Raw genomic sequence first — 12,993 nt, 5'->3', positions numbered from 1 at the left:
TACTCCTGCTTTTCGAACCGGAGCCCCGTAAACCCGGTAGTCCGCAAGGTAGGATAGGTGACCCGTCTACTCGTTTGCCGCCCTATATTATAAAAATATAAAAGTACAGTTAAATAGTATGGTAAGTACGGCTATGGTTATGCTATAGAATGCGTGCAGGGGTGCGCTGTCCCCACGCTAAGACGGGGAGTCTCGCTCGGCAGTCGGCTTGATTAATTTTCGGCGGTAAGAGGATTTCGCCCGCCGCCATATTACACTCGTTCTTTACCTAGGATTTACACTCTTATAACTAGACAAGACCAGCAAAAAATGACCTTTTCGGGATTAGGTACCTATCTGTGACGTAATTTGGAGACTGGCCATATAGTTCGTTGAATAGAGTATTTTCACTCATTACAGAGTTACCTCAACCTACAGGTTGTTTAATAATTTATTGGAAAGTATTATTTTTAATACTAATCATGCAATTACTATATAGCTAGCTACAACAGGTACAGATAGATATCTACCTACTTGTTATGGTGTGTTTGGCTATACGGTAGGTACTCTGGTTAGCTACCTACATCAGCGTGGTTTGAAAGAATTGGGATTTTGTTGTCACAATATATCAAACTCATCATTTGATAGGTAGATATAGGTTCAATACCACGTAACTTATCAGGCCTGAATATTTACTCATTGACTGTAAATACGTACCTAATTACTGTTTTAGCAGTAGCACAAAAGGTTATTAAACAATTTTGCTTATTGTCATAAGTATCTATCAACGCATTATTGAGCTGTTGTCAAGCTAAATACATAAAGGGGAGGCATTTATCAAAAATATTTACATTGGTAGCAAGTCAATTGGTTTCGGCTTAATTTGCGGGGAATTATGCGGTGCGGCCCGCCGGGAAATCAACTTTACATTCAATTTGCCGCCGTGCACAGATAAAAACCAATCTCTTCATTTTTACCTGTCGCGGCGAGAGAATAAACCCTCTTTGATGTTCATGAATATTTTTATAAAAGTTTGAAACATTGGCAGTTGGTGTTTCTTGTTGCTTTAGAATTTTAAAATGTACGCTATCTATTGAATTGAAATACCTACCTATCACCAACTATGTATTCCTATCATAGGTAACCACTGTAAATGTATTAACGCTAACCATTATTTATTTACCTACTCACCTATTAAAAAAAAAACAAGCATAAAAATGCGAAGACAGGAAAACGAATTTCATCTAGCTACGAGTATCTGAAAGCCATTAGGTGAACGCTGAACTTAGCTAATGCTATCATTGGCTAAATTGTGTATTTTGTTACTAGTGTGCCTTGATTGGAATGGCAGATAATATTGAGAGTTTCGGAAATATCGAACGATATTAATAGGCGGTTGACAAGGTATTGTGCAGTCCACATACGAGTTGCCGGTGGCCGGCAGCGGAGGTATCGATGTCGTAATCACGGCCGCGCCGCCGGCAGCGCCATTCAATGAGATGAAATCACTATGCGGCTCTATGAATAATTCAGGTGCGGTCCGACTCCGCCCTCCCTCGCCTCGCTCCATGCACCCCCACTATCGATATTGATATAAAGTTGACAGAATATGTATGTCCAATATTCTACACCCGGTATAGTCGATCTCAGTCACCTAATTTGACGACGATACCTACATTTATGTCTACGTGATTGCAGGTTATGCTTTTGGTATCTGTAGAGTTTCCATAAGAGTTTGGTTATGAGTTTATGTGCAAAATAGCAAGTTAGAGTAAGAAGCTTGCTAAACTGAAGAAAGAAATCCTTTGCCATGCCCACAAGTTACCGAAACATCAGATCTCTAGTGGTTTAGAGATTTTGTTTGTGAGCTCATTTTGAAATGGATATAAATTTTACGAGAATTTTATGAGAAACCCAGTTTTTCTTGCACATTAGCCACTCTGAAACACTCGAGTTATTTCAGTAAGGTCATTTGATTTCGTAGTTTGAAATCATAGGGAACCATAATGTAACTAAGAATTTTCAGAAATGAAATAAAGATAATACAATTGAAAAATTTAATAGTGCCTATTCATTTCAATAAATACAACAGTCTATGCAACAACAAGATCTAATAATTTAGTGGTAGTAAGAGACGGCGGGAGAAGAGTAGGTAACGTGAGTTACGGGAGCGGAGTAGGCGACCTTGGCGACAGGGGCGGCGTAGGCGACCTTGGCGACGGGGGCGGCGTAGACTGGAGCGTGGGAGTAAGAGACTGCGGCTGGGGCGTAGGCTACTTTGGCAACGGGAGCGGCGTAGGCGACCTTGGCTACGGGGGCGGCGTAGGCGATCTTGGCGGGTGCAGCTTGGACGGGGGTGCCCTCGTAGCGCACGTTGGCGTTGAATCCGTGCTCCTTGTCGGCGGTGTACTCGACGATGCGGTGCACACCGTCGGGCTGCACGAGAGAGTACGAGCCGTGGACGGCGTCGCCTTGACGAGCCTCCTGCTGCTGCTTCACGTCACCGCTGTGGTCATCGTGCACGGAGTATGAGAACTCGTAGTGAGCGGGCGCCTCAGGCTCGGCGTACACCACCTTGCTGACGGGGACAAGGGGCACGGCGTAAGCCGCCACGGCGAGGGACAGGACGATGACGAACTGCAAAAAGATAATAAGTGGTAATTATATCATGATTTATTTAAAGTCTCAATTTTGATTAAATCACGGGTTTACCCGTCAACTTACTTTGGCGACCATGTTTGTAGATTTGGTATGTTGTTGCTGATTTGCGAACAAGTGTAGGACTGTGATAATGTATGACCTGCTACAGTTTTTATACCGGAGTGTCGGCTTTAGGTCTTGTATGTTGGTGACACACGGCGCGCCCGCGGCACCGTCTACAATGATTGAGAGGTGAAGGTCAACGCGCTGCATTACTGAGTTACTACTACAGCGTATTACATACAGACAGAGATTAGCACTTAGCAGTAGACATGTTGGTAACATATCTACATTCCAAAATTAATGAGTTATGTAATACTTTTTCGAAAAACGCCTACCAATATTCTTTTACTGGCAGGTATTGCATTCAAAAGCCTAAGGCGAGTAAAAGTAGCTAAGATTTATCACTAGTTTTAATTAATCTGTGGTGTTGCATTTATGTAAGATACTTTACGTTGTTTGTTTATAGGTTCTAAATCTTGTGACGGTTAACAATAGATTTGATACGTGTACCTACAATATTAGTAAGTGTGATAATAAATCAAACTGTCTATTACTTAATCATTTAGTAACATAACTAAAAACATAAGTTGATACTTATATATAAGCTACTTTGTATAGTTCAAAGATACTCCAGGTAAATCTTAGCCAATTAAGTTAAAATAGACATTGAAACTATCATCCTTGATGCATAAAATATTATTAATTGACAGCGTACATACAATAAATACCCATTAAAGGTGCCTGCTTACTTCAAAAACCGCTTTACATGTAAATAAATAATAATTTAATTTACATAGTATTGCAGATTTAACGCAAATCATGTTTCCACAAAAAAACAAACTGGTTGCAAGCCAAGTTCATGATCATCTAGTTAATTAAGTTAATTTTTTTCATTGATAACAAATTGCCAGTTTGGTCGTGTTTCAATTGTACATCGATTTCAATTGCATCATGCATTGCATTGGTCGAGTGTTTGCATATACGCCATTGTTGATTAACGTGTCTTCGATTAGATTCTTGGCTTAGCCAAAGTATTATTTACTGGCTTCTTCTAGTTATTTCGAATCCTTAATTATACTATTCTCATAAGAATTATAGTGAGACAAAATCAACTAAAAAATCACGGTTTATTCGTAGGCTGTAGGCTGCGCAACGTCGTCACGTCTGCACACGATTCTCATGATGAAGAGTCTCCCTGTGACCCGAAACTAGTAGAGTTTTTCTTTATTAATTTACTTGAGTAAACCGTGATTTTTAGGTAATATTGTGTTTAAAGATTTTTTTTTATTTTCTCAATAAAGAATTTACAAATATTCACTTACTTGAGAAACAACAAATACATAGAAAAATTATAGGTTTACAAATTCGTCGTTACCATTTTACACATGTAATGCATTCAAAAATCTACGCGTTATTTGCAATAACAAATTGACAAAGTTTGTCCTTGAATGCATTAAATGAACATACATTTTTTATTTGTGCGGGTATTTTGTTATAAAGTTTTGCTCCTTCAAATGTTATCATTCTTTTGCCGTAATTTGTTCTTACCCTCGGTATGACTAAGAAACTAGCGCGTCGGGAACTACGTTGACTTATAGTTTTTAATTTTGTAAATGATAAACTGGTTTGTATTTTTTTATCAAGAACTTTACGGATAAAGATGCATGTATTATAGACATATAGTTGTTTTAAATTCATTACTTTAGTTTCACTGTAGATTTTGCTCGTTGATGTAAGACGTGGATAACTGAAGATAATTTTTACCAATTTATTTTGCATGATTTGTAATTCATTTAATTTAGTTTTAGCGGTATTTCCCCATATTTCAATTAGGTATTGTAGGTGCGGTTTAACTAAAGCATTGTATATAGTGTATTTTAATTTGTTAGGAATGCATTTGACCAAGGTACGAAGTGTATATATTAGTGTAGATAATTTTATTTTTATATGATCTAGGTGTGCGTTCCACGATAGGGAATTGTCTATTATTAAGCCCAGGTATTTTTCACACATTTTTTGTTTAAGAGGTACGTTATCTATCAATAATGATGAATGTGGAGGTAAAAGTTTGTTTTTTGCTTTAAATATCATGTAACATGTTTTGGAAACATTTATTGTCAGTAGGTTATGTTGAAACCATGAGAACAAAGCATTCAAATCCTCTTGTGCTTGGGAGATCATAGAGTGAATTGAAGATCCAAAATAAAACAAGCAAGTGTCGTCCGCGTAGAGGGTGAGGTGACCATATAATTTGAGTTCTTGTATATTATTTATATAAACTAGAAAGAGTAAGGGGCCCAAAATAGACCCTTGAGGAACACCACAAGTAATCGGTAAAGCATCACTTTGATGGTTTTTGTCCAGTTTTACTACTTGTGACCGGTTATCTAAATAGGATTGTAACATTTTTAAAGCATTGGCGGTGATATTTGTCAATTTCAACTTTTCAATAAGTATTTTATGAGAAACAGTGTCAAACGCTTTTTTTAGATCAATATAAATGCCTAGGACTATGTTTTTATTATCTATGCTATGTTTTATTTTGGATACAAGATCAACTGTTGCTGAGAGTGTGCTACTCTTTGATCGAAAGCCATATTGTCGGTCAGATAAAAAGTTGATTGAAGTTAGATGTTTCTCTAGTCTAGTATATAAAATTCTCTCTAAAATCTTAGATAGGACTGGTAACACTGATATTGGTCTATAATTGCCTGGGTCTGTGGTGGCACCGGATTTATATATAGGTGTTACTTTTGCTATCTTTAGGGAGTCAGGAAAATTTCCAATCGTCAGGAATTTATTAAAACATTTACATAGGGGGACTGCTATTACATCTTTTACGCTTTTTATTGCTTTAGTGCTTATTCCGTCTAAGCCGGTACTACAATTTGGATCAAGATTGGCAATTATTTTAGAAATTTCGGCTTCAGAACATGGATCTAGTGTAGCTAATACTGGTGCGTCATTGGAAAGTGTATTTGGTAGGGCGTAAGAGGGATTATCATGGAAGTTTTTTGGTATTTCATTTGCGAGCAACGACCCTATTGTTACAAAATAACTATTAAAAATTTCACTAATTTGCTTGGTGTCAGTTACATATTTTGTATCAATTAGAAGTTTTGAAGGAGCACTACTTTGTTTCACTTTGTTATTTGCTAGCATATTTACTAAATTCCACATTCTTTTTGGTTTATCCATACATGAGTTAAATTTCTTATTGTAATATGACTTCTTTGTGTTTTGTATTTGCTTGTGTACTTCTTGCCTTTTTTCAATATATTTTGCTTCGACGTTGTTGTCATCTGGGTGTTTCTTAAATTTCATCCATAACTCATTCCTTTGGTTAATATTCTCTATTATGTCTTTGTTAATCCAGTCATTTTGAGGTGGATTTAGGATTTTTGTTTTGATCGTTCTACTCTTGGCTATTGCATGTTTTACTTCGTTCTCCAATAGGTGGTAATCATCTCCCACTTCTTCAAGGTTAGATTTTTTTAATAAATTTTGTAGGTTCGGATAATCTATTGCTTCATATTGAGTTCTTATTTTGCAGGGAGGTTTAGATTTCTTGAGTTCAACAAATATCTGCTTGTGGTCCGACATAGATGAATCAATTAGTGCCATATGAAAGTTGTCGTTTTTGAGGTTTGAACTGACATGGTCGAGGATAGATTTTCTCGTTTTTGATTCTCTTGTGCAGTGCTTCTTGTTTAATTTATTTATAATGGTATGCCCAGCTTCTCTTAAGAGTTGGTTATATGTTCGAGTTTGTCGGTCTTTAGTCAACAAGTCAATATTAAAGTCTCCGAAAACTATTGCTCTTTTCCTTTGCTGTAATTGGTCTTCATAGGTTTGAAGAAACTCTTGGAAATTCGTATCCCCAGGGTTGTAGACTACACCCACTTCAAGGTCATATCGCTCAAGATGTATCCACAAGTAATTGTTACCTCCTGCATATACGGCCATTGATAAATTATGTTTCAAGTCATTATGAACATATGCCGAGACACCGCCACCTCGTGAGTCCGTCCTGTAGCTGTAATAATGTATATTCTTTGTAATATACTATTCACAGTCCGAGTTATACCTAACTCAAAGTCTGGAGCTAAACCCGGTGTGTTCTTAGTTCTACAATAACCACCCAACTGCATACCTATTATTGGCTGTAGCGCATTAGGATTCTTTAAATAGTTGTATATTGCGTTGTATTGTAATTCATACATGATGTTCAGCACAGTCAGTAGGACATGTTGCGTGGGGTGATACTCCGTGATAACTTGCATTACCTACCTAAGCAACCCAATATCATCATCATCAACAGCCTATAAGTGTTCACTATTGAACAAAGACCTGTACACACAGAGAAGGTTTGAACATTAAATCACCACTCTTATATGTTAAGCCATCAGAGCTGCGGACTGCCTAGCCGGCAAGCACATGAGACACTATATGTATCGTCGTGAATTAAAAAGCGTGATGTTTTTATAATGTACTATAAGTTCACATGCGCTTTCAAAGTTTTTATTTTAAACATTTATTAATTTGTAAAACTATTGTATTACCGGGGTAAAGCCATTTTACTTCAGACAAAAAACAAAAGCGACATGATGTATATTTGTGTTAAATATCACATTACAAGTAATTTATTATTACTTATTGATATCTCAAATTAATTTATTTTTCTTATTGACTCGGCTCACCCTCTATTACATGGGACTTAAAACACAAATGGTGAAAAGCGGGTGTACGTTGTATAGCGGCATTACGTGCCGTAATGTGCACCTAGTCAACCCCTTCGGGGATAAAAGGCGTGACGTATGTATGTCGGATATAAATAATTTGTAACATTTCGTGATGATTTTAAAAATGAAATAAAGTTAATATAATTGAAAAATTTAATAGTGCCTATTCATTTCAATAAATACAACAATCTATGTAACAACAGGATCTAATAATTTAGTGGTAGTAAGAGACGGCGGGAGAAGAGTAGGTAACGTGAGCTACGGGAGCAGAGTAGGCGACCTTGGCGACAGGGGCGGCGTAGGCGACCTTGGCGACGGGGGCGGCGTAGACTGGAGCGTGGGAGTAAGAGACTGCGGCTGGGGCGTAGGCTACTTTGGCAACGGGAGCGGCGTAGGCGACCTTGGCAACGGGAGCGGCGTAGGCGATCTTGGCGGGTGCAGCTTGGACGGGGGTGCCCTCGTAGCGCACGTTGGCGTTGAATCCGTGCTCCTTGTCGGCGGTGTACTCGACGATGCGGTGCACACCGTCGGGCTGCACGAGAGAGTACGAGCCGTGGACGGCGTCGCCTTGACGAGCCTCCTGCTGCTGCTTCACGTCACCGCTGTGGTCATCGTGCACGGAGTATGAGAACTCGTAGTGAGCGGGCGCCTCAGGCTCGGCGTACACCACCTTGCTGACGGGGACAAGGGGCACGGCGTAAGCCGCCACGGCGAGGGACAGGACGATGACGAACTGCAAAAAGATAATAAGTTGTAATTATATCATGATTTATTAAAGTCTCCATTTTGATTAAATCACAGGTTTATCCGTCAACTTACTTTGGCGACCATGTTTGTAGATTTGGTATGTTGTTGCTGATTTGCGAACAAGTGTAGGACTGTGATAATGTATGACCTGCTACAGTTTTTATACCGGAGTGTCGGCTTTAGGTCTTGTATGTTGGTGACACACGGCGCGCCCGCGGCACCGTCTACAATGATTGAGAGGTGAAGGTCAACGCGCTGTAAAATCAACTGATCAGCACCACCCGCAACATTCCACACTCACCTTAATTAGTCTAACTAATGTAATAGTGGTTTTCATTTACATTGGATTTAAAATGTATTGTACCTAAAGTTGAAACCTAACGAATTTGAATAGGCTGATGCAAGAACTCGACCAGTTCATAACATGGATTACAACACGCTATATTCAGAGGTAACTACTAGGTGAGTGCTTGAGTACCTTAATTTGGTACATGCTTTTGATTATGGTTAAAATACGAAATATAACGTAAAAGGTAGTTTGATCATGTTGAAGGGATGAACACGAAGAGTAACTACTTACTGTAAGAGATTGCATCACTCTAACTAAGCGTATATTAGCGTGTTTTAGGTACATGGTACCTTAAATATAATAGTACATACTGGTGTGTAATAAAGAATCTATATATACTATTGTATATACCATGCAATACCTCTGTACTGATAATAATCAACAGACACGTGACAAAGACAACTGATTTCTGTTGTGTTTATATTACATCATCAACATTCGCGTTCAGTTACTTTTACTATGTACTTAAAAATTATAGCAAGATAATTAAGCTCCTTGACTTTACGTTGTTTTATGTAATATTTCCGCAAAAAAGTTGTTTTGAGTCAAGTTCACGACCTTTGTATTTATTGGTTTATTGGTACATTTATGAAAATTACTCGTAATGTGTCAATTTTGCAGTATATTTGTGTCGGTTAGGTACTGTTCGATAAGGAAATCCTCGCCAAATGAATTAACAGCAATAATGACCTCATTAGATAAATGGTAATTAGAGTCCTTGTCGAGAAGCAGTGTCGCTGTCGATTCCCAAGTGTAGCAAAGAGGATTGATTGCTTGCTCATTGAGTCTCGCACGGCGTTTGTGTTAACTGATACAAATAGAAATAAATATAATACATTTGCACAGAAATCCATCTTTTCAGATCCTTACTGTAATGTAAGTTAGAAAAATATGAAGTAACCATTTCACGCATCATATTTTTTACGTCACGACTATAGTAAAACACACATTTTTTAACTAGGTATGTTAAATATGAGATTATTAGCGGTTTTCATGCATGCCTTGTTAGTCGGGTGGTCACAAGTGTGACTGTCGGGCAAGCGGTCTCGGGTTCACTTCCCCGGTTGGGACCAGTAGGTATCGCTGCGCTTTTTTCGGTTTTTCGAAATTTTCTCAGTAGTTGCATGGAGTATGTATTGCCCAGTATATGGCAATAGGTTCACCCCTTATTACATGGGACTTACAACATAAATGGTGAAAAGTGGGTGTACATTGTACAGTGGCATTAAGTGCCGTAATGTGCAACTCTGCATACCTCCTAGGGGGTTAACGACATGACGATATAATACTGGATTTGGATGTTGGTAGTGTGGTAGTGTGGTCAATCATAAAAATAAAATAAATATTAAGTTAATCCAAGGTCATTTGACGACGGCCTATAAATACAAAAAAATGCCATTTTGCTTGGAAACAATAAAAACTGCCCAGAAAGCGGCATTATTTTTGATAAAAGCATACCTACATCTGTCAATGATGCAACGATAAGTATATATCCTTTTGTTAACTAAGAGTTAATATTATGAGTAATACAAGAAAATGTGTTATTATTATCTTTGTGTGATATTCATTATTATCACACCTTTTTAGTAACGCTGAATCATACTTGATCTTGAGCAATTTATTCATAGGGTAGGTACCAAATGATTCGATCCTGGCATGCATATTTCACTTACTTTGACACATACGTATTTCCACTATTTCACTTGACTCGACTTTTTTACACGACGCTAAGTCGAGTCTGTATTATATTACGTAATAATAATAATAATAAGTCCGCAAGGCAGCTTGTGGCGAGCTGTTGGGCAGTGGCGACCTCACGGACCTAACTCCCGGGAGAGGCCCTACTTTTTAACTCCGGTTGGTACTCGTGACTATCCGGAGTGGCCTCTCCTACCTCACTCTTGCCTTAATCGGCTGGTTTGAGTGGAGATTCGCAAGAGTGGAGTTGCCTTCAGCTCCACTTGGGGGAAGGACGTATCCCAGTAAGATGCTGGTAGGGGTCTTGACCGTACTTCCGGGATTGCTCTGATAGCCGTGGGATGCCTCCCTTCCTCAAGCAGCTCAACGGATGTTGCTTCCCTTGTCGCTACATGCTAGCGGCCGTTTCCAGGGGCCCACTATTGAGTTTGCGAGTCACCCCCTGCCTGTTTATCCGTATTTTTCAATATTGGTCAGGGGCAGGGGCCATAGTCCCCATAGTTAACCGGTTAACTATTCCACAGCCACCCACACCCATATCCCTATCATTTCCTTTTACCATATCTCACAATAGTCCTGCATCAACCGGGGATTGTCCTTTGGTGTACTTCCATAGTGCATACAGGGATAATCACCGGCTGATGTCCCCTTACATTTAGATTAAAATTGTTCAACGGGCCTCTGCGAGTTGGCTTCGGCCCCTCGTACGCCTTCCAAAGGTCCGGGACCCTGTGGTCCCGTGATTATGTAAAGAATATACATAATAATAATAATATAAACTTTATTGTACACCTTTTACAATTCAGACAAATAAATATAAATAGCGCTAAGTGGATGGTAGGGTACAAAGGCGGCCTTATCGCTTACAGCGATCTCTTCCAGGCAACCTTTGGGTGGACGGAGATGGTGAATGTTAATGGAGGTGGTTCTGGGTGTACTTACAACTTAAATATATGAATATACAATTACATACATACACAAATACATACATATACATACATACATACATACATACATACATACATACATACATACAAACATACATACATACATACATACATACAAACATATATACACAAGAAATAATAATTATGTTACAAATGACAAGAAGATGTGACAGCAGAAAGAAAACGACTGCGACTGAAGGAAATAATGACGCTGTGTTACAGCTTTGAAAGATAGTGATCCTTCACGAGCACCTTAAACGAAGCGAGCGACTGTGCCTGCCTCACCAAAAGCGGTAGCGCATTCCACAGCCGCACGGCTCGAACCGTAAAAGATTGGTCAAAGGCTCTGCTTTCATGTTGAGGCATCTCAAGCTTGAGTCTCTCCGATGACCGTACTGGTCTAGAATGTGTGTCATGACAGAACCTGAAACGTTCCTTGAGGTAATGGGGGGTAGCAGGATTGAACAGTATATTGTATAGAAGAGATAAGATATGAGTATTCCGGCGAAGGCGAATCGGCAGCCACTTGAGTTTCGTGCGATATTCGGAAATGTGGTCATATTTGCGTAATCCAAATATGAACCTTATACTAAAATTTTGGAGTCGCTCAAGTTTATCTAACTGCGCTTCGGTAAGATCCGGATAGCTGACATCGGCATAATCGAGAATGGGAAGGAGAAGTGATTGAGCTAGCGCAATTTTAGTAGCAGTTGGAAGAAAGTTACGAAGTCTGCACATAGACTTCGCAGATGCAAACATTTTTCAACTGACTTGTCCTAGTTGAGGTCCCCAGGAAAAGTCTTGATCCAAAATAATACCCAAGTCCTTTACAGTATCACTGTAAGGTATTGTAGTACCGTCGAAAACTATGGGTGGCATCTGTGTCCACGCAATCTTGCATCGTAAACGAGGGCTACCGACAACAATGACCTGGGTCTTCGTGGGATTCACCTTTAGGCCGTAGGCCGTACTCCATTCAGATATACGAGCCAAGTCAGTGTTAACCATCTTGACTGCTTCGGAAAATTCATCAGGAGGTGCTTGTGAGTAAATTTGCAGGTCGTCGGCATACAGGTGGTAGGAAGAGAGAAGTTCATTAGAGATAGAATTTATAAAAATTGCGAAGAGTAAAGGAGAAAGAACGCCCCCTGTGGTACGCCAGCAGCCGTATCAGACCAGGAAGAGTATGAACCCTCAACGGCAACATTTTGCCGGCGGCCACACAGGTAACTACGAAAGAAATCAATCACAGTTGGAGATATGTTGAGAGAGCTCAATATTCCAAGCAGTATGTCGAAATCGACGGTATTGAAGGCGTTGCTGAAATCTAGCAAGGTGAGGAGAGTTAAATTACCGTTTTCAATACCGGATCGTATGTCGTCGGTGATGTGGACTAGAGCCGTAGTGGTACTATGTCCCGGACGAAACCCGGATTGGTAAGGATTAAGGAGACGGTGTTTGGTAAGGAAAGCACTAAGCTGGTTATAGATTAGACGTTCAAGGACTTTGGAAAGGAAAGGTAAAATAGAAATTGGACGATAGTCGGAAAAGGATTCAGGATTTGCTTTTTGGGTAGTGGTGTGATTTGCGCCTCCTTCCATGCAGAAGGAAAAACGCAACTGGATAAGGAATAGTTAAGGATATGGCAGATGACAGGAAGGATCTCGTCCAGGACAGGGAGTATCATCTTACGGCTGACACTGTCACTCCCTACTGCATTGGAACTGATGGATACAATGCTCTTTCTAACATCACAAGCTGTGACTTGACTAAAGAAGAATGGTGAGTAGTCGGGAGAGGGAAGAGAAGAAAGATAGTGTAAAGTCTT

The 12,993-nt window shown here is 39.5% G+C and overlaps 2 protein-coding genes across 12 annotated transcripts in view; both read right to left on the bottom strand.

The window, feature by feature from the left end:
- Window positions 1-2,022: 2,022 nt before the first annotated feature.
- On the bottom strand, window positions 2,023-8,394 carry LOC118274137 (cuticle protein 18.6-like). The gene is made up of 3 exons (XM_035591527.2): window positions 8,244-8,394; window positions 7,705-8,157; window positions 2,023-2,616 (listed from the first exon to the last, which is right to left on the bottom strand). The coding sequence occupies exons 1-3, from the start codon at window positions 8,253-8,255 to the stop codon at window positions 2,098-2,100; spliced, it is 984 nt and encodes a 327-aa protein (XP_035447420.2). The 5' UTR covers window positions 8,256-8,394; the 3' UTR covers window positions 2,023-2,097.
- The window catches only part of LOC118274136 (cuticle protein 18.6-like), a 25,450-nt gene continuing 20,020 nt past the window's right edge, over window positions 7,564-12,993 (bottom strand). For all 11 annotated transcript variants that reach the window (XM_050707732.1, XM_050707734.1, XM_050707737.1 and 8 more), the window contains one exon: window positions 7,564-7,731. In XM_050707732.1, coding sequence (XP_050563689.1) covers window positions 7,639-7,731 — 93 coding nt within the window. In that variant the 3' untranslated portion in view covers window positions 7,564-7,638. The remainder of the gene's footprint in view (window positions 7,732-12,993) is intronic.

This window comes from Spodoptera frugiperda, chromosome 3 (genome assembly GCF_023101765.2).
Source record: "Spodoptera frugiperda isolate SF20-4 chromosome 3, AGI-APGP_CSIRO_Sfru_2.0, whole genome shotgun sequence".
NCBI lineage: Eukaryota > Metazoa > Arthropoda > Insecta > Lepidoptera > Noctuidae > Spodoptera > Spodoptera frugiperda.
Note: the sequence above shows the minus strand (reverse complement) of the source record. Positions and strands in the feature narration are given on the sequence as shown.